The following is a 23,920-nucleotide window of genomic DNA, read 5'->3' on the forward strand; positions in this document are numbered from 1 at the left end:
GCTCAAGGACCTCAAAAACATTATTGTGAATACATTTTCGAGCTCTTCAAGCTCGAAAATACTTTTGTATGCTGTTGTTTTCGAAAAAAAAACGTTTTTCACTATTTTTTCTCCAACGATATTTCTCAAACGAATTGATTGATTGAGACGGTTAAGGTGGCAATCGACGCGTTTTATCAAGTTCAAAAGCTTATCAAATTTTGAACTCGGTTTATTGAGTCGTTTTTGAGATATTTAAAAAAAAAAAAAAAAAAAATTTTTTTCAATTCTTTCGACAATGGTTTCAGTTGAACGAATTAACTGATTTTGATGGTTGAGATAGCATTTGACGCGGCTTATAAAACTTCAGAGCCTAGTCAATTTTGGAATCAATCCATCGAGCACATTAAAAGTTATAAAAAAAAACATTTTTGAAAAATTTTGTTTTTGGAATATCTCTGAACGAGCCCTACCGATCAAGCTCAATTTCTTACAGCTTCAAGATATTAACAAGCCGCGTTGAATGACATAACACCTTAAAATTCGAAATCGGTTTATCCATTCAATAGATACAGGTATTTACATATGTACGTACGTACGTACATACATACATACACTCGGACATCATCTTGAAATTAGTCAGGATAGCTTCCTAGGACCTCAAAACGTCGACATCTGATGAAAATTCGATTTTCGTAAATCGGACCGAAACCAATAACTTCCCGAGTTTCTGAGAATTTTCAATTTTCTTAGCGGGAAGTTAAAAATAAAAAGAAACAAATAATAAATAGCTAAGAATTAAATAAATAAACATATGTTTAGCAAAATTACAAAAATTATGAAATGATAACAACAGTAAGTTTGCATCATATAACCTTTTATAATAAACATCATATACTATATTTTTTATAACAATCGCTATAATTTTTTAAATGAAGGTAAATTCAAAATAAATAAGAATAAAAAATAATATATTATAAGTTATAGTAGGACATATTTGTTAATATGAGAAGTAAAGAAATGTGGTCACTCATCAAATTATTTTTTATGTTTATATAAATTTGAAAAACAAAGTTTTTATTTGAGCTTCCGTTCTTTCTCCAAAAACATCTGGATTTTCTTTAAGCATCTCCCTAATTTCTTTCAAAGGTGGATAAGCATGACTACGGATGAGAGTACCAAATTTTTCTCTCAATAAATTTTTTTCCTTCTTAGTCCACGCTTTTCGTTGAATAGTTTTTTTTTGCTTTTATCAATTTTTTTAGGATTTTGCCTGGAAATTTTTTGTTTTTTAATTGAAATTTCTGGTGATAATGACTCTGTAGCACAACGTTTTCTTACGTGTGTTTCTTCTACAGAATCAATTGTACTATTCTGTTGAGAATTATTTTCAGATATATCACTTAGGTCTGTACGAGGGTTCAAAGGCTTACTCCCTCTTTCTAAAAACTGAGAAACTACCAGAATCTCCCGGTTTGTCCGTTGACAGTAATGACTCTTATGTATCTTTTCTTCGTGACCTAAAAAATTAGCTGAGTCAGTCAAATCGCTATCATAAAAATTATATTCTGCTAATAAAGTAGCAATATGTTTCCTCAAATTAGTTCCACGCAGGGACGAAGGATCATCAGCACCACATAAAACAGAGTGTTTCGACATCACAGCATAAGCGTGTAAGCGCCTCTCACGTTTATCAGTTAATCCTGGTAAACCAAAAATAAATTGATTTTCAGGAGAAACCCCTGCGGTTCCACGCAAATCTAAAAAGAGCTGAAGACTTTCATATATTCCTTTATGGACCAAAACTGGAACAGTACGTTGCAATTTTCCGTGAATTTGAAAATGAAAAAACGTTCTAGCAAGGTCTTTACATTTTTCATTGAGTGAATTAAATGTGTCCTTATTCGTTTGGCCATCTATACTTGTGCACTTTTTAAATTCTTCGATTTCAGCTTTCGAGATTTTACCTTGTCTCCTTCGATTAAAAATTTGTAATAGCAAAAATATCATTTCACGGAGCTCAAGCCAAGCTCGATATGAATATTCGATTTGAAGTGAATCATAAGCAGTCTTACGCTTTTCCTCTAAATAATCTGTCATTTTTTCAATGTCAGCGCAGCTAGGAAGATTAATTATTTTGTTTCGTTTCCTTTTTGCTAAAGTTTCTGCTGCTATTCGGTTGATAATTTCAAACTTTTTATTTGCTAATTTGATAAAATTTTCAGTTTGTTTTTCATTTGGATTATCTTCTCTCTGAATATAAACCGTTATTAAAAACTCAGCAATATATTTAAGTGATGTACCAATTGCAACTGCAGTGGAACACTGAAAGTTGCCGTGAAAGAACGTTCTTTTTCATTGTAGCCAGCTACATCATACACAGCTTTTATGCACAGTTGAAAGTTTTTAGGCGACAGCAAAGACATTAAGCTATGCTTTTCAGGAACTGAAATTTTATTAGCTGCTGTGATAAATCTACCTAACATACGCAATTTTCGGCGGATCATAGCGTGATCTTCTGGCGATGGAAATTTTTCAGCGAGTTCATTAGCGTACAAAATGACCAACTCTTCATATCTGATAGCAGCTGTAATGTTGTCGTCACGTAAATATGGGAAAATGTCACGTTTCACAATATTATTAGCATACTAATGAATTCGACCAGTTAGCATTCTACTTAAAGGCAAAACACTGTCAGTTTTTGTAGGTTTATTTTTACGTCTCAAACATCTTTTGTAATGATGCCAAACATTTGAAATCCTTACAAATCCTTTACGATCAGGACATAAGGTATAATCCATAGGAGTCATGATGTTTTTGACATTTTCTTTCTTAGTTATTTTATCGACAGGATTTTCTTGAATTCCTTCTAGGTCATTTGACTCTTCATTCCCCGATTCATTTTCTTTCGGCACTTCATCAGGAATTTTAATTTGCTTCTCATTATTTTCTAGTACTTTTGGTTTGTTTGGACGCCGTAAAACAATCAACTCTCCATCGTTGACAGTAGAATCATTGTTTCATTTTGAATCGTGAGCTATTCGCAGATTATCAATTGCCGCTTTGCGCTGTTTACTCTTTTTTTCCATTTTTAAAATTAAAGCAACTTCAGGAATTTTTTCATGAACTGCCAAGTGTCTACCATATCGATAGACTTTTTTATTGCAAAAACCACAATAATGTTCTTTTTCATCTTTAGTATCTTTCACATGCATCTTAGACGGGTCAGGAGCGCCCGATCCTAAGATTATTTGATATGATTCAACATCTCCATTTTCAAACGCTGAAGGAGTGACATTTTTCATTACATTAGATTCCATTTCAACTATAGCATTCCTTGAAATATCTTCTTCACTTAGATTTTGAGTTATTGACTCTTGACTTCGATTAATATCTGGCACTTAATCAGGATCTTTCGAGTCTGAACAAAGAAATTAAAAAACATTACTGTTCAGTCATAATACATTTCGCTTACGTGAATAATTTAATAACTTAATTGTCAAAAATTACCAGTTGTATGATTATGCGCTTTATCAAATGATTGTTGATCTGTATCAATAGTAGAATGGAAAATCTCAGTAGAGTTATTATTTATATCTTCATAAACTTTCTCAAAAGGTAATGAATAATCATGATCCGACCAATTATTTATTGCACTCAAGTTTTGTAGATTTGGTATCGAATCCGAAGAATTTCGATTTCTGAAATAAATTATTCTCTTCATAGAATTAAACAAGATCATTAAATACAATTAACTGAATAATTCTATGGAATAATTTAAAAAAAAAAAAAGATACCTCATGTCATCAATTTCTGGGGTGTAGGCATCAACATCATCGTCTAGCGTTAACAACTGGTCGTTTAACTCACATTTAATATTTTTGAAAAATAAGATTTCTGTAATGGAAAAATTGACAATCAATTATAAAATATTTTTTTAACTCTTAAGCCATATTTGATTTTAAAATCGTTGTTTATAATATCTTCAGACTTTGACTTTGCACTGTGTTCGGTTATTCATTAAGAATAAATACTTAAACTACTTATTGATAAGTTGAATAAAATTTTCGTCATTTTTAAAACATCTAAATATTTAGTTTTATTAAACCTTTAATAATTCTAATTGATCAATGTAATTGCAATGCAATTATTAATGTAAGTTTCACCTTCAATTATCAATTCTCTATCTATTACCATAATTTTGAATTATAAATGGTAGTCATTTGGAATAATGAGGAAAATCATAAATATATTGAAATATAAATAATTTTCAAGATCTAAAAATGCTGCCATAAGTTTAAAAACATCTTAGAGAATGCCTAAAAAAATAGATTTTTTGAATTGGAAGTAAATAATTCTTCATAATGCTAATTATCCTCGATCGTTTATTGCTCACTTAATGATACCCTATAACTAAATCAATGAAAATTACTTTAACTTTGTTTTTTGACGGATAACTTTTTCACCCTATACTGTATTATTACCTACTCAAAATAAAATTTCAATCTTGAAAGGACTGTAATATCTAAAACTTCATAAGACTTTTAAGCGAAAGAATATTATTTTTTACAACGGTGAGCAATTTAATATTAGTTAACAGCTGTAAAGGAATATTATAAAATTATTAAAAAAGAAAATAAAAAGTATTGTATACGTTACAATTACAGTTATTTTATCGGAAATGCGAAAGATGAACAATAAAATTTTCTTTCAATTACCATTGATGCACGAAAAAGTAAACTAATTTTTGTGATTTTTAGCAAACTTTCGTTTTTGTTTAAGCAGTCACAGATAATGAATGAATATTCAAGTGTACAGAGAAAGAAGTATGGTCCTATCATAATGTAATAAAACAGTATTTTCCACTTTTTTTCGAAATTGTTTTATTATGAATGAAACTATGATATATAAATGATGCAATAATAATCAAGAATATTTTATGTACAAATGATTGAAAACTTAAAATAATTTTATGAATATTTTTAACTTATTTCAATAATAATAGTTACAATAACATTTGTTCAATTATTTAATGACAATGATTAAATAATTATGAGTGAAATGAAAAATTTAAGAGTAAAATTGAAAATTCAACTAATTTAAATTAAAATTTTTTTCCACTCTCAGTTTTTAACTAATTGCAGTTGTTCTAAAAAATTTGAAATTTTACTAATTTTGATTATTTCATATATATTTTCTTGATTAAATATTGTATTTTCATTCAGTTAATTGCTACATCATATTGAAAAATTCTACTGCATCGAGTTATTAGGAGAATACATTAATATGAACTCCCATGAATTCACCATAAAATTTAATAATTAATAACATAAATTAGATACTTTACCATCTTTTGTAAATGATGCATCATTAGTTTTATCCGCTTTTCTTGGGACATTTGTTGAACAAATATTCAATCCTACTAAAATAATTGTCCATGACTACAGTTGTACCATTTTATCAAATATTTAACCTATAAAAGTAAATGACTTACCTAAATTAACATTTTCAACTTTTAAAATTTTTATATCCGACCTTTTTTTTCATTTTTTCATTCGTATTTTTAATAAATTTTTGGGGATCATTCCATCCTGATAAATTTGGTTCTATGTCATTGACAGAATGATCATTAATTTCTGTTCGTGGTACAGTTATGAGCTGACTAAGTTCATTTCGATCCAACAAATCATCGTCATCCAGTGATAACAAGCCGAATGACTCTTTACATTGAGAGAACATATCAAGACAGCTGGCAAATTTACGGATTTTTGTTATTTCGTCACACCAAATACTGAAAGTTAATACATAATCTGTGTCGCTGCTAGCACACTCTTGATCAATTTACCTAAACTGTCCAGATTGCTGACAGTCTGTCTCATCACAATTACTATTTAAACCGGATAAATTACTTGGCTCATCATTAAAAGAGTGAAAATTAGTTGATGGTTCTGAATTTTTTGGTATTTCATGTGCTGAAAAAGTAATGAAAAATTTAAAAACTTTACAAGGATTTTGAATATCGGGAAAATTCTCTAATAAGCCGAATGACTCTTTACATTGAGAGAACATATCAGGGCAGCTTGCATATTTACGAATATCTGTTATTTGATCATGCCAGTTACAAGAATTTAATACATGATCTGTGTCGCTAGCACAGTCTTGATTAATTATTTTAATCTGTGTAGATTGCTGACAATCTATGTTATCACAATTAATACTTGGACCAACTACATTACTTGGCTCATCATTGTGAGAGTGAAAATAAGTTGATGGCTCTGGACTTTTTGGGATTTCATGTGCTAAAAAAGTAATGAAAAATTTAAAAACTTTACAAGGATTTTGAATATCGGGAAAATTCTCTAATAAGCCGAATGACTCTTTACATTGAGAGAACATATCAGGGCAGCTTGCATATTTACGAATATCTGTTATTTGATCATGCCAGTTACAAGAATTTAATACATGATCTGTGTCGCTAGCACAGTCTTGATTAATTATTTTAATCTGTGTAGATTGCTGACAATCTATGTTATCACAGTTAATACTTGGACCAACTACATTACTTGGCTCATCATTGTGAGAGTGAAAATAAGTTGATGGCTCTGGACTTTTTGGGATTTCATGTGCTAAAAAAGTTATGATAAATTCAATAACCTTACATGAATTTAAATATTCAGGAAAATAATACTTACCATTAAGTAGCCGACGTAAATTGATTGCGGGAGGATTGATTAAATTATTGCTTATTTTTTGAAGCAATGCTAAGTCATCTAAGAAAGAAAAGTTGTCAAAAAAAAGCAGTCAATTAAAATTTTCTATCAATTCATTAAATATAAGACAAATTATCTGATGACTTACTGTTGTAAAATACAACGTGGGCTTTGACTTTTTTTCCACTACTTTTTAAAGTATAATGGTATTTTTTTCTTTTTGTAAGATCATTTTTTGGTCTTACATACGTTATGTCGGGCGTATACCGCCGACAATTAAAATTTCCTTTTCTCATATAGACTATTTTATAATATTCTTTTGATATTTTATTTTAGTTCTAGTACATATGCATTATATCTTATCAGTCTCTCGAAAATAACTTTGTCTATTATAAAGAAATATTTGTTAGAACCTTTTTTTTTATCTCTATTTTATGATGCATTTCCGGCCTGGAAATTTACAGATTCGGAGATATTTTCTCCAACTTGTAAGAAGGACACTTTAATATATTTCACTTGCTAGTAGATAGAACCAGATATTTATTTAACAGTTAAACATTATTGAACCCGACAACTAATCGTATAATATGGACAGTTAATAATAAGTAATATAATAAGGGAAAGGGACAGAGTAGCTAGATGGTGTCACGTTGGGTCCTCTCGGAGGGCCCCGTCGGAATGCCTCTTCTTCGTCAGCCTCAATGTCCATCTCACCCTTCTCTAGTGGGGGTGAGCCTTGTCACAGGCTGGGGGTAGCTCCTGACGTCAGAGGCTACAGGCCTCAAGATACCTATCGAGCAAAAGGCTCGATATTCAGGAACGAGTAGCTTACAGTCGGCCGTCCTGATGATGGTCGCGTCCTCGCGGCAAATAGTCAGTTGAAGCTCCAAGTGTTTTCATCACTGCGCCTCAACTCCGTTTTTACCTTTAATCTAGAAATTTAATTCATACCTTATTAGTATTGTTTCAGTGTAATTTATCATGCAATATCATGCTGCCACTTCTTCCGTAAAAACCGGATAAAACATTATCTGCATTCATAACATATAAATAAAACTCTATATCAGTAGAAATTATTAATAATTTGTGCTCCTAGTCAACATAACATACGGATAGACAGCTGTGGGTGCAGCCCAACTGTCTTAATTTAATGCAACATGCTTAAGTCATAAGTGGCTACTCGACGTTTTCCGAGTAGCGCCATACGTTCGTCTTGCTGACCTTGGCAACGTTATCATGTTACCAGATCATCAAAACTACAGTCACCCGAGCCACCACCAACCGGTGCAGGTCGTATCTCACGACGTTTCGCAATTCGAGATGACTGTCCGCCCTCAGAACCACCACCAACCGGTGTGATCGTATTCACGATCCTTCGCAGTTCTGCCAGCCTCCAGAACCACCACCAACCGGTGTGGTCGAATCCATGACCCTTCGCAGTTCTGTCAGCCTCGGGCCTCGCAACTCGAACCACCACCAACCGGTGCAGGTCGTACTTTACGACTTTTCGCAGTTCGAGTGCCTTGTTACTTTCGTCAGAACCACCACCAACCGGTGCAGGTCACACAAAGTGTGACTTTTCGCAGTTCTTCCGATAGTTCAGCCTCTAGAGACGCAGTCCTAGAGACCCCTTTCCGTTTCCAGAACCACCACCAACTGGTGTGATCGTATGGACGACCCTTCGCAGTTCTGTCAACGTCTTATTCTGCATCTAGAATCACCACCAACCGGTGCAGGTCGTACTCCACGACTTTTCGCAATGCTAGTGTAACCTTGCCTCTCTAGAACCACCACTAACCGGTGCAGGTCGTATCTTACGACTTTTCGCAGTTCTAGGTAGGCCTTAAGTCTTCGAGAATCACCGCCAACTGGCGCAAATCGTCCTCGCGATGTTTCGCAATTCTCGAAGTCATTCTGATATCAGAGCAAGTATGGTCCGATATTTCCACGCCAAGGTACCCGCCTTAGTGTAGTTGGTCCTTATCTGGGGTACAATCTCCCTTGAGATTATCGATGTTCTGGATTACTGACCACTCGGTGCTTCTATGTAATCCCACGAATCCATTCGTCGCGTGCCTCCGAATACTGCCGTTTACTGCGCCAAAACCATCTGCAGTCTTCTATTTTGTTTAATACAGTAGTCTCACGCAAGTTAGCTTTGTTTTGCAATATTCCACGCAATTTCACACCAGATAGGATTATTGTTGTGACAATCCTATCTGCGCATCCTTGAAGTCGAGCTGTCAACTTCCACGATGTGAATGAATATTCTACCTGAAACAACTTAAAGCTCTCAACGACTTAAGTATCTCACCATCAGAATTTCTTCCTGGGTTGCTGATCACTGTGCTATCAGCACTTGGTGATCACCCATGAACCCGCAAATCCGTGCGTAGGCGAACCTTCTAGACCTACTGTCAATTGAAGTAAGATCCTCTTACAATCCCTGAGGCTGGTCATAGAAGTAGTTCTAAGCAAAGTAATAATCCTTTGCTGTATCTTACGCCATTGCACACCAAGTAAGATTGTAACTGCGACAATCCTTCCAAATTGTTCTCGAACTTGACTGAGACTGACAGTTCGAATCAACGTTCCACCTGAAACAACAACGTCCTCGACGACGTATGAATCTCATCGTCGAAAATTCTAATGACTTGATACGAGCCAGCGTACTTGGGAATATTTTGTTAATCGTAACCATCGTTATTGCTAAACATTTATTTTATTTAGATTTAACGTTATAGTTAGTACAGTAACTATCAATTTTTAGTTTTCTGTAGGAATAAGAGTCAACGATTAAATCTTTTACTTTGGTGCCTGTTGCATGTCCGTAAGACAATTGCAATTTCACCTTCAATAATAGTTGAATACTGTCGAATTAATTTCAACTCTTTGAATTCACGATACTCTCAATTTACTCAGGAAAATAGTAAGTCAAACATAACTTTTTTCAATAAGCAGTTGTTAAGGTACTTAATGCATTCAACGCTGAACTAAGTTAACTATGCAGTAAAATGATACACATCATGTGACTGGTATATAACTAAACCCATAAGTATTGTACGCAACCTTCCAGAGACTAACCCAGTGGGCCCATACTAACTGATTCCAACAGCAGTACAATCCCAATGAAATTCTAGTCTACAGTAACTATTTATGCCACAAGAATTACAACTATTATTTTGCAACTATTATGAAATCCTTAATTAATAATATTTAATACATGGAGTTTCATCGCATATTCTATCATGTGCTATCAACCATTCCATTTTTATCCATTTATCAATCTATTGCTATAAAACAGATTGTACAGTACAACTTGTAATAATAATTTCTAAAGCAGTATCTTCAAGTTAATGACAATTTTAATTTTTGACTTATGCATTTATTACCAATACCATATGTTAATGTCTTTCTTTAGAAATATACTTAATTTACGAATAATTTCAATTTACAAGTATCTAGAAGAATTGTAGCGCTTTATAATTAGACAGTTATCTTCCTCTCGAATTTTCCGGTCAATGCGATAAACTAATTTAATTGATACAATTCACCCAGTCATTTCAATCGACTCGTTATTAACTCGGTTAGTTTTCGGAAACTATCTATTCTTCTGACTTACGAGTATAACAATGTATTTAAATTATAATTTTAATAACTAATGATTGGTGTGATTGTACCGATCAATGTTTAAGGTTGAATTTAATATTTTGTGTCGAAAGTATTGTTTAATTACTAGTTTGTTTGTTAAATATTCGAGCCAGTTCAAGAATAATTTATTTATCGCGAAGATTATTGTATAAACACTCAATTAGTAAAAGACTTAGAATTGATACTCAATTTATTTTTCCTTCCATTAATACTGTCAAGCATTGAAAATATTGGCATATTTACATGAATAATATAAAATCTTTGGAAAGGACAAATGCATTTCTGACTAGAACTTGTAGTTTTAGGTTTTTCATAATCCTCAGTTTTTTAACATCTGGTCTCTAGTCAACTTTCTCTCGTACCGTCATAAAGCAATAAAAATAAGGGTCCTTGTAAGATGCGGACTGAATGAACGATTGTATTCGAGAATTCTTAATTTAGTAAAAATCTTTGTACTATGGCCTTGAAGCCATCTGTTATGTGTACCTAAGTTTTTATATTTTACTATAACCCGCGTTATGTCAATTCTCTATGAACATAAGTTTTACTCGTTACTTTAATAGTGACATTTATTTTCAACGCAGAATTTAAGGACAAGCTTTTACCAGAATCTTAAAACGACTAGCGTCAATAAGAATTCAAATACTAAACATGTGCAGTTTAACATTTTTGGGTTGTTATATTACTACTAAACCCGATCTCAACCTTCAACTTCTGTATATTGTTCTCAACATATTTTGCTTACCTCAAGCCTACTATTTTCAGAAATTCTTTAATAACCAATGTGTTTGTAACTTAGGTTTATTAATGTAAAATTCATATTGATAACGCATACATAAATTCTGACTGGATGTATTTGATTATATTACTGAATTCGTATTTTCAAAAATAATTGATCATCTCATTTTTAAACATTGAAGAGTCAACGCGTCAAAGCTTACTGATGATTTATATTTAATAAACTTATGTTTGTGATTTCTACCGATATAATTATGTTAATGCGGCAACACCGATTATAGTTACAGTATACGTCCCGGCTTACTACCTGGCCGTTTAGATACCTGGGCATGTTTTATGAAGGTCGGTTATGTATTTTTCTATTAGTTTATTATTTTCTTCGGTTTCAACGTTGTACTTCATTTATTTTCGTTGACATTTATTTATTTTAACAATAATACAAATTATATAACTATTCTTCCGATTTTGTAATACGCGTTACTTAGATATCTAGCAAGTATTACATTACTGCGTTTTTGATAATCTGTCCCAGTACACTAACTCAACATGCAAGTCATTAATAAGATATATTTTTCTACATTACCAAACTCGTGAAGTTAACAAACCCAATGACACTCGGTGTCCCATTGCAACCCGAGCAACAATAGTTTCACCAGCTCTTGACACTGAACTTCTGTTCAATGATACACTGCATTTATGTAGTCATTGTACTGTCTGTATACAGTTTACTTTAGCGATGAGTTCAACAATTTTCATCAATCCCTGCTGCTGCTTTCGTGATGATGTGAAGATTCAGATGATGTACTCGTCAATAATAATCATGGCTATTCCCGTCATAACTTCTGTACTTGCAGGAGTTGCACACATTGCGAGGACGTATTCAGATGTAATTTGAACTTATTTGTTGACTAATCGCTGCTTCCCGTCGTAGTACACAAGATCCATTGTGCCACGGAATGGCACTCACCATAACGAATTGAACTTTCCCTGGATGTGATCTAATGATATTTTCTGTAAAATAACTACTTTATTATTAACTTATTGTAACCACACTGCACTTTATACTGGCACACGGATTTCCAATCCCACTTCTGATATGTAAGAAGGACACTTTAATATATTTCACTTGCTAGTAGATAAAACCAGATATTTATTTAACAGTTAAACATTATTGAACCCGATAACTAATCGTATAATATGGACAGTTAATAATAAGTAATATAATAAGGGAAAGGGACAGAGTAGCTAGATGGTGTCACGTTGGGTCCTCTCGGAGGGCCCCGTCGGAATGCCTCTTCTTCGTCAGCCTCAATGTCCATCTCACCCTTCTCTAGTGGGGGTGAGCCTTGTCACAGGCTGGGGGTAGCTCCTGACGTCAGAGGCTACAGGCCTCAAGATACCTATCGAGCAAAAGGCTCGATATTCAGGAACGAGTAGCTTACAAACTGTATTATCGTTTAGTTTTTATCGCTTATTTTTCTCAGAATCCGACTGCACACCGTGCATCGGTACAGACTAAAATTAAACCTTAACAGCTTACGGGGGTCCTAAGCAACCGAAGACCCAGGGTCGTAAATTGTCCAATTTTATTACCCACTACACTTTCAAAAGGAAGGTTCTCTACAATAACTAGGCCTAAGTAAATATAATAAAAAAATTACTTTTAAAATACATTTAACTAAGTGTCTTTTGAGAATTACCGAGGTTTATACTCGAATATTCTATTTTAAGGAATAGAAAGATGAAGGTTTCACTTAGTTCTAACTAAACAAAAAAATTTATAAAGAAAAAATATATAAAAGCGAAAAAGAAATAATAAAAATAAAATGAAGTTAGAAAATTAACTAATAGAAATAAGATAATAGAAAATTTAATAATAAGAACGAATTGAAATCTCGAAATTAGCCAATGAATTTTTAAAATAAAAAGAAACACAGAACAAAAATGAAATAATAACAAAATCAATTTGTAAACTGGGAAATAAAGAATTAAATTTTTAGAAATAATTTAAATCAACTCTTAGTTAAATAAATAGCTCCGTGAATGATTAAATAAATAATTAAATAAACAAATAAAAAAGGGTTAAATAAATAATTAAATAAACAAATGAAAAAGGGGTTAAATAAATAATTAAATAAACAAATGAAAAAGGGTTAAATAAATAATTAAACAAACAAATAAAAAGGGTTAAATAAATAATTAAATAAACAGAAAAAAAAAAAATTTAGATAAATAATGGTCTGGACTAACGTGGAGGGAGACTAGTGCGACTCCCAAAACGTTAGGCCCTAACGGAAGGGGAAATTTCCAGCCCCGAAAAAATTTCTATTGGCTCGAATTTTCCCCGACCTCAAGGTTTTCATGAGTTAAAACGCCCATATTTTTTCTGTTGATGTGGAAGCCAAGAAGTGCTAGGAGAAGTGTCAGTTTTTAGTTCCAACGTTATTGACTCAACTTGAGTTTTTCTTAGTTTTCCTAGTTTCCTTAAAAGTTACCTTCCCGATCCTTAGCACTTTTCTGGTTTTAATATCGGCAGCGAAAATATGGAGCGCTCTTCACTAATGTAAGTCCTGTTATTTTATAAATTGTATCGTGGTAAAAATCTATGTAATAATTCAGAATAAAGTTTATGAATTGAAACCAATATTTTATTTTTTTATTATTGAGGATATTCATAGATGTGGTTGTTTTTCCTAGCCTTGACTCCCTACCTATTGGTTTAACCGCCAGGGTAAAAATATTTCATTCTAATTAATTAATATTTAATTAATTAATTACTTATGTCATCTGGACATAACACATAATATCCATCAGAAGCGACTATTAAAGCAAACATTTTTTCGTCATTTAAAACAATCTAAAAAAATACAATTATTATTTTACAAGACAAAAAAATTATTAAAATCGTAAAGATGTTCTCCAAGTCACAAATATCATTAAAGAACAAAAATTGATCGATTGATTTTATAACCTTAATAAATTCAACAAATCAAAACAAAAGAAAAAAAAATCAGAAGGACTCATAAGCACCATTGAACTAAAATAGCTTATGAGACCATACACACTTAAATAAAGATTAATTAATTTTAGTAAACGAGTAGCTTGAATATTATGTTTCACAAAAACATTTCTAGAATATTCGTTTTCGGAATTACAGTGGGGTCAAAAAAAAACCATCAATAATCCTTACGGTATAGGAAAAAATATAATTACAAATTTTAAAAAGACACACTTACCTTTCAAAGTTATTGCAACCGTTTGATCACGAATGAGTATAAAACCTAGCATACAGGATGTAAATATATTTTAATTCACTGTAGCGTCACTAGGCCGCAGTAGTTGCAAATGCTTCAAAGTATCTAAATACTGTACTGATACCATTAAATTTTACTAGGTCTATGACTGAAGAGTTTTTATTTCAAAAAATTTAAAAGTCACTATTGAATCAATAATAAAATTTAAAAATTCAATTATGTTTCTTTGTTTCAATTGCCGTGATCTCATTCAAATTAACAAGTCGAACACTTGCATGACTTACGATTAATGAATTTATTACTCAAGAAAATTAATTGGGAACTATTTGGTGATAATTAAAAACGTTAAAAATTAAAATTGTTTTAGGATTTTAAAAATATTTTACAATAAAAAAAGATTATTGTATTTTCTGTCGTAAACGTTAAGATACTTTCTACTATGATTCAGAAGTGATGTTTAATATGAATAAATAAGGTATATAATATATATTTATATATACTGAAGTACGAACGTATATATTTTGTTTTCTCTGCGAGGCCAAGCCTCACAAGTACCCTTATACAGTAATAAGATTTTTGTAAAAGTAGGCCTCACAGAACATGTTTAATCGCAGAAACTTATGAGGCCAGGCCTCAAAAGCCCGGAATGGTCTCATAACCCGGAAAAAACGGATTAGATCTGGCCATATATAAAAAGATCCTGCCTTAGCAGATCTGGCCAGATCTTTAAATTGTCTCTATCTGACGAGATCTGGCCAGATATCATCAGATCTGGCCAGATATAACTAAAAAACAATCTTTTCTGATCTGACCAGATATAACGAAAAATTAATCTTATTCGATCTGGTAATATCTGGTCAGATCTTTAAATTGTCTCTATCTGACGAGATCTGGCCAGATATAATCAGATCTGACCAGATATAACTAAAAAACAATCTTATTAGATCTGGTTAGATTTTTAAATTGTTTCTATCTGGCAAGACATGGCCAGATATAACTAGATCTGAACAGATGTATTCAAACAGATCTCTATGTTATTGACAACAACTTATATTTATCTTTACAGTATTATCGCGTTATGCATGTAAAAATATTTTTTAATCACAATTGTAGAGAATAAATAAATCATATAAAACCAGTTAAGCTACAAAACGAATTCTGTTTGATTAAATTTAAAGATATTAAATCGATGAATACTCTTATAAAAGTTGAAAATTATTTATGTCAAGCTGCAAATAACTTACACAAAATTTATGAAGGAATAAAAAATAATAGATTGATAATCACATCAATAAAAATTACATTTTTATGGAACAATATTCAGTCAATACTATTTTTTTTTACTTTTTGCGTATCTGTCTTGATCAATTACTAAAAAAAAAATTATTAAATAGAAGCTTGTGATGGTGGGATGGAAATGACCGGTATTGAGGGCACCAGTGACTCGTATTTGTGATAATTTGTGATGATATTTTTACTACTATGACTAGGTAACATTTATAGTTACTATAATTACTTAAAACTAGTACTATTACTATGCTTAAAACTAGGACTAAAATTCTAATACTATGTTTGCTTTATGGTTTAAGCAACTAATTACTAATCTACTATGTACTTATTACTACTCTTATATCTACTGACTTAAAAACTATTGCTTATTTATATTTCTATTATTTCTTATTTATATGACTATTATTTTTCTTATACTATTAATATTAAAACTTATACTTTGTTCACGCCTAATTTCTTGTATACGCTATTGGGTTTATTTTTCTTATTATAAACATTATTATTTTCCTTTAACAACGAGTTATTATTATTTATACTTATATAGCTGTGTTTTTAAAGTTTAAGTTGAATGAATATAGCGAGATATAAAATTATATGGATGTACGGTATGAGTATGTGAATGCGCGCCCGAGCGAAAATTATTCTAAGTCCTGAGCAGGCAAAATCTACGACGACGCCCCGTTATTAGCCGACTATCCGGAGTACTTTGGGTCCAGACCGAAGGATCTTTTTCAACCACCGATAAAGGTCCAGACACCGCTGCAGAGACTACTGGCGGCATTGACCCCTCTAGCCGAGGTAAGCAATTTGTAACGAGTAAAATAATGGGTTTAAATTAAAATTATTCATTAAACATTGAATATAAGCCAAATTAATTATGAATCAAAATCATTATAAATACCAGAAAATCAGAACTTAGATGAATTCGCAAATTGTTACCAATTATACATCACCACATTGATAATTTCAAATAAGCCGTTACCCCTTTTTGTTCGGTTTAGCTCGCCGGAGTCCAGGGTTCAAAAGGGGTTTTTAATTTATAGACAGTTTTATAAATAAACAATAAACAAACTTTATTCAAACAAGAAACAAAACAAAAACCTTTTTACATGAGCTCCGATGCTCAGTTCTACTACCCTTACAATAATTAATATCCATAATTTTAACACGGATTAATAACAAAATATCGCTGGTTATTAATATTTCCACGCGGTCCCGTAACACACAAAATACACACACACGGTCAAGTAATATACAACACACACACACACATACCAAAATTTACGCGGCCTAACATCGCGGTGCTACCCCTTCCCGGTTGCTTCAGGGGAGTCTGATCGGCTTTCCCGTCAGCCCTACACGAGTTCCTTTCCCCCGAGGGTAAGCGGATGGTCTCCGATAAAACCCCCATCTACTCGGCTGAATTCACCCTTTGGCAGAAGGCCTCTGGGTGAAGATGCTCAACCCTCCATGAGAGAAAAGGTTCGTTTACCTGGTTCGGTCGAACTCCTGGTAAACGGCCTTCCTTGGTGTTGACTGGGAATGGTCTTCCTCGAACAACCTCTTGGAGAGACTAAGTTCGCCTCTACGGGCTTAAATGCGCGGTTTTATCATCATATCTATCCGCTGTAAATTCCATCGCCCTCTGTTGTTGACATCGAGAGTATATTGTTTGTGAAATTTTTTTAAGTCCCGAGTTATAAAGTCGAAGGAAATCGAGAGAAATTAATTTTATCAAATGTAAAAAGGAATTTAAAGAAAAAGAATTCGTTTAAGATGTTAAGTAAATACTAACTACCGAGAACTTAGCCGTGCGAGCGACGGTAATCCGGGCGGACGGATAGAAAATGAAAGAATGAACGATTGAAATATTAGAGTTTATTACAATCTCAACTAATATTTCACGTATTTCAGTTTATTTTATAATTCTTTCAATCTATTGAATCTTTTAAACGATTCATTTAAAATCTCTATAAGCGTTTTTATTTTATTCCCTTTGATTTTGCCTGCTCAGGACTTAAAATAATTTTCGCTCGGGCGTGCATTCACATACTCATATAGTACATCCATATAATTTTATATCTCGCTACATTCATCCAACTTTAACTTTAAAAACACAGCCATATAAGTATAAATAATAATAATAACTCATTGTTAAAGGAAAATAATAATGTTTATAATAAGAAAAATAAACCCAATAGCGTATACAAGAAATTAGGCGTGAACAAAGTATAAGTTTTAATATTAATAGTATAAGAAAAATAATAGTCATATAAATAAGAAATAATAGAAATATAAATAAGCAATAGTTTTTAAGTCAGTAGATATAAGAGTAGTAATAAGTACATAGTAGATTAGTAATTAGTTGCTTAAACCATAAAGCAAACATAGTATTAGAATTTTAGTCCTAGTTTTAAGCATAGTAATAGTACTAGTTTTAAGTAATTATAGTAACTATAAATGTTACCTAGTCATAGTAGTAAGAATATCATCACAAATTATCACAAATACGAGTCACTGGTGCCCTCAATACTGGTCATCTCCATCCCACCATCACACCCCTCCTACCTCAACAAAGAAAAGGGGATAGCCTGCTGTCCTCTTTTCTTCCAGCTTCATTCTTCCCGTTCCTTCAGTTGGTTCAGCAGGCCCCAGGCGGTTTTCTTCGTCGGCTCGATTCTCGGTGCCAGGACGTTTTTGTACCACGTAACTTTGTATAACCGTAGCGCTTCATCGTACGCCGTGAATACGGCCTTCTTTACCCCCTTCTTGGGCCTCACTTCGGCTAGAGGGGTTAAAGACAACAATAGCCGCTCCAGACGCGTCTGGGTCCTGGACGGGAACAAGTCTCCTGGCTCGTCTTCAAAGTATTCCGGGTAGTCCTTCAATAGTGACGCATCATCGTAGTCCAGCCACGTAGCTTCCCACTGGGGCGATGCAACCGTGAACTGGGGACCACTTGCTTCAGGTGGGCCTGGGTTGGCGGCTGCCACCTTCTTTTTCCTTTCTGGTTCGATTGTTGCCAACTGGGGACCGTTCTTACTGAATGGGCCCGGGTTGGTAGTCGTTTTCACGGGCTTGGCTAGTTTTATCATCGCGGCGCTGGCTAGCCGTATTATGGGCCGTTTAGCCGGTCTTGTGAATCCCAGGTTGTCCGGGTCGTAAGGCTCTGGTGCCTTCAGCAGCCGGAGCTTGGTCGTCTGGACTTTCCGTATCCGGATATCTGGTCTCTTGGTTGAGGCAGGGGGAAGTGTGGTAGGTTCGGTGATTGGCTCGGTGATTGGCTCGGTGATTGGCGCGGTGGTTGGCTCGGTGATTGGCCTCAAAATTAGGCATGGCTTTCGTTGGACCATCTCGTCCAATAGCCACATCTCTTCGTCCATGGTTAATTGTGGTTCCATAATTTGATTGTTTCTATATAACAAGAATTTACGCACACATTTTTTTTTTTCGCATAATCAGAATTTTACACGTCATTCATTCGGTTCGCACACTTTCGCGGTAGTAGAACAGTATTTTAAAAAAAAATAAAGTTTACTGAACAAGAAGGAGGGAAAAAAACATTTTGGCCTTTGATGGCACAAAGAAAACAAAATCAAAACCCAAGTATAACCCCTGTTGGGGTGTCCCAATTTCAGCCCGGGTCTCCGGTGAGCGTTTTTATTTTATTTCCTTTGATTTTGCCTGCTCAGGACTTAAAATAATTTTCGCTCGGGCGTGCATTCACATACTCATATAGTACATCCATATAATTTTATATCTCGCTACATTCATCCAACTTAAACTTTAAAAACACAGCCATATAAGTATAAATAATAATAATAACTCATTGTTAAAGGAAAATAATAATGTTTATAATAAGAAAAATAAACCCAATAGCGTATAAAAAATAATACAAGAAATTAGGCGTAAACAAAGTGTGAGTTTTAATAATAATAGTATAAGAAAAATAATAGTCATATAAATAAGAAATAGTATTCAAGTCAGAATAGTAATAAGAAATAGTAATAGTAAAGTAGTAATTAGTTGTTTAAGCAGAAACACATAGTATTATAACTTTTAGTCCTAGTTTTAAGTATAGTAAATCATACTAGTTTTTAGTAGTTATAGTAACAATATAAACAAAAAGTAATCATAGTAGTCAGAAATATCAGCACAAATTTTCACACACAAATCACAGGTGCCCTCACATACTGGTCATCTCCATCCCACCATCACAAGCTAGTTGAAAATATCTACATGTATCAATTATAATCTTTAACAAATATGTATTGGAATATATTTGTCAATAAATAAAATGGTAAAAGAATTAAAGACCCATTGTTATTCATCCTTTATATAATTTACTATAATATATGCATAACTATTTAATCAGATCTGATCGAATCTGATGCTGTTGACAACTTCGATATAGTTATATCTGGCCAGATATGATAATACCTTTTCATGTCTAATGCATTTTGCAATCTAGATATAGTTATATCTGTTTAGATCTGGCCAGATATGATAAGACTTTTTCATGTCTAATGCATTTTGCAATCCAGATATAGGTATATCTGTTTAGATCTGGCCAGATATGATAAGACCTTTTCATGTCTAATGCATTTTGCAATCCAGATATAGTTATATCTGTTTAGATCTGGCCAGATATGATAAGACCTTTTCATGACTAATGTATTTTGCAATCCAGATATAGTTATAACTGTTTAGATCTGATCAGATATGAGTAGATCTGATCAGGTCTGATGTATTTTTCAATTCAGATATAGTTATATCTGTTTAGATCTGATCAGATATAACTAGATCTGATTATATCTCTAATCCCATATCTAACCAGATATAAATAGATCTAATCCGTTTTTCCCGGGAAACACCAATATAATAATGAGCGTGGCTTTATAAAAACCATTTCATGAAGATACTGAAGTACACATGTATATATATTTTTTTTCTCTATTAACCATCAACAGTAATCAATAGTTCGATGTTACCGACGCTTATTAAAGTAAACCATCACATTATCATCAATAAATCATAAAGTTAAATAGATTGATTGATATAATATATATATATATATATATATATATATATATAATCATAAAGAAAGTTGTCTGTCAAATAAAAATAACTCATAATGTATCTCTTCAATTAAATAAATAATGGTAATTTGAAACTAAAGAAATATTAATGGTGGAAGTAGAATTTTGATTCTCCAATTTTAAAAATTTTTTAATTTTCAAGAAATACAAGTTAATGAGATCAGCTTGACTCCTAAAAATCAAAATTTTCGAGAAATTTTTTGCTATATCGGATATCACAGGGCCATCAAACCGATTAAATTTTTTGTCAAATTTTATTGAAATATGAATATTAAAAATACAGAATGCCATGAAATTATATAATTATCAGATTAATAATTATAATTGGTGTTAGGTTATGCTTGTTTATTTTGATATCTAGTGTTTATTATGAGGTCAGTTGTTATAGTCAAAAGGAAGAATTATAAGTATGTATTAATAAAACAAAAAATTTAAACGAACAATTTGGAAAAAAATATTTTTTTAATTTGTTTATTGATTAATAAAGTGAAATAATTATCTATAGTCTTATCTAAATTTTTGAATTCTCAATTGCTTCAGAATATTTAAATCAGCTGATGGCCTGTCAAATACTGTTAATTAAAACAAGTATGAGATTGAAAATGAAAAAAAAAATACCACCCATTACATAACAGAAAAGTGAAAACAATAATTATACATAATAACAAATTATTTTATTTCGAAATTCGGAGGCTCATAACTTTCTTTGTATTGTAGTTACGAGCATGATTATTTTAGACATTTTTGTAGCAAATTTGATTTCCTATGAGGTTACGTAAGTCAAAATTGAAAAAAAAATTTACCTTCGATTTTTCCTCGAAAAACTGAAAAAAAATTTTTTTACGTGCATTTCAAATGGGAAAATGAGCTTGTTAACCACCAGCTCAATTTTCGAGATAAGGTAAATGGCCCAATACCGGAACGACGAATGGTATATGACTGATTTTTATTGTTTTGAAAATATTTAAATAGATTATAAACCAAAATAATTTATTACATCATATAGAATAGACATTTACCTATTCAAAAATAATCAAATTAGTTCATTTTTCTGAAATTTAATATAAAAAAAAAATTTCTTTCCATGACACCCAATAGACCCAATACCGGAACGCTGAAATAGCCTTGTCCCAATATGGGAATTTGGTTGTCCTATTACCGGAACAGTAAATAAAATGAGTTATTTTTTGTCTTTATTCACAGTGAAAATATTAACAATTATTAAATAATATTAATGTAAAATGAGTGTGAATATAGCAGACATCAGATAACTTTAAAATAATAAATAAATAAGATAAATAGTTTAAAAAATAATATTTATAAAAAAAGGACTATTAATTTCGAAATTTTTTAAATGCGCATTTTTAAAAATTTTATTTTATTAATTATTTACTCGATTTATTAATAATTTAAAATTAGTCTGATGTCTGCTACGCCACACTCATAATGTAAAATGTTTTTTACATTTTTAAATGATTAAATCTTCAATGAAAATAAATATTTTAAACTGAAGTATAGAAACAAAATAAATCATTTGAAGTTATACTATAAAAATGATTAATAAAAAAAAAATAAACACCAAAATTTATTTTTTATGATTTAAATTACAGTTTATCTACATTTAATACATTTTTTAAGACAATCATACATACTGCATTAAATATTAGAGCTCCAGTAATAATTAATATTGCACTTGATTTAGCCAATCAATAAAACTCACCGTTAATGTCTATCGATAACATTAATAACATTAATATGACTGGCTGTTCTGGTACTGGGCACGGGTTCATTTTGGTGTACCAATAGACGAACAGTAAAATTAATATAATAATACAATTGTCTTCATATTGATAATATGTTTTCTTGAATTTTATGTCATTCAAGATGCATGTACAAAAAAAAAAGTTATTGAAAATTAATTCTATACATTTTTTATAAGCTTAAGACTATTGACTGATTTCTTAGCAAAACCATTAAAAGACATGATAAAGTCATAAATCCGAGACTATTGCTATAATTAACATTTTCTTTTTCATATTTCGGATATATTCTAAAATCTATTTTATATCTTATTTTGTAACTACAAGATTAAGGTTTTAAATTAAGAAAGATTCATTTAATTTCATCGCGTACGAGTTAAAATATAATATAATAATTATCAAATCGTTCCGGTATTGGGTCGTGTTCCGGTATTGGAACATTTACCTTATCAAACTGAATTTTTAAGAGGATTTTTTTTTAGGTTCCAAAGGAACTTTTTAGACTGTAAGACCTAAAAAAAAAATCGGTCTATCAGTTAACCCTGCGGGCCAGCCCCAAAACTTCCCGCTGTTTTCGAGCTCGTTGAGCTCGAAAACATTATTGTGAATACATTTTCGAGCTCCTCGAGCTCGAAAATACTTTGGTATGCCATTGTTTTCTAAAAAAACATTTTTTACCATTTCTTTCTCCCACGATATCTCGCGAACAAATTAACCGATTTTGATGGTTGAGGCGGCAATCAACGCGTTTTATTAAGTTCTAGGGCTGATTAGATTTTGAAATTCATTTATCCAGCCGTTTTTGAGCAATTTCGGAAAAACTAAATAAAAAATTTTTTTTCAATTCTTTCGTCAACGGTTTCTCTCGAACGAATGATCCGATTTTGATGGTTGAGGTGGCATTCGACGCGGCTTATGAAGTTTTAGAGCTGATTTCGGAATCAATCCATCGCGCAAATTAAAAGTTATCGAAATAAAACATTTTTGAACAAATTTTATTTTTGAAATATCTCTGAACGCACGCTACCGATTAAGTTCAAATTTTTACAGCTTTAAGATATTAACAAGCCGCGTCGAATGACACCTCAAAGATCGAAATCGGTTTATCCGTTCAAGAGTTATGAATATTTACATACATACATACACTCGGACATCATCGTGAAATTAGTCAGGATAGCTTCCTAGGACCTCAAAACGTTGACATCTGATGGAAATTCGATTTTCGTAAAACGGACCGAAACCGATAACTTCCCGAATTTTCGAAAATTTTCAATTTTCTTAGCGGGAAGTTAAAAAAAGTTTTTTTTTTTGACACCTTAATATTTATGAATAGTTTTCATCATTAATGGTATTTATAAGACCAATAAACAACATTAAAAATTATAACTTATGCAGAAATCCAAACAAAATAGCCATAATGGTACATTTCCGAACAAAAA

General features: G+C 32.0%; 1 protein-coding gene across 1 annotated transcript; it reads right to left on the reverse strand.

Moving 5' to 3' along the window:
* Positions 1-861: 861 nt before the first annotated feature.
* Positions 862-3,877, reverse strand: LOC130677185 (uncharacterized). Its single transcript, XM_057483831.1, has 3 exons — positions 3,777-3,877; positions 3,490-3,680; positions 862-3,400 (listed from the first exon to the last, which is right to left on the reverse strand). Exon 3 carries the CDS (start codon positions 2,077-2,079, stop codon positions 1,171-1,173), a length of 909 nt encoding a protein of 302 aa, XP_057339814.1. The 5' UTR covers positions 2,080-3,400; positions 3,490-3,680; positions 3,777-3,877; the 3' UTR covers positions 862-1,170.
* Positions 3,878-23,920: the final 20,043 nt, after the last annotated feature.

Source organism: Microplitis mediator, chromosome 11, assembly GCF_029852145.1.
Source record: "Microplitis mediator isolate UGA2020A chromosome 11, iyMicMedi2.1, whole genome shotgun sequence".
Taxonomy (NCBI): domain Eukaryota; kingdom Metazoa; phylum Arthropoda; class Insecta; order Hymenoptera; family Braconidae; genus Microplitis; species Microplitis mediator.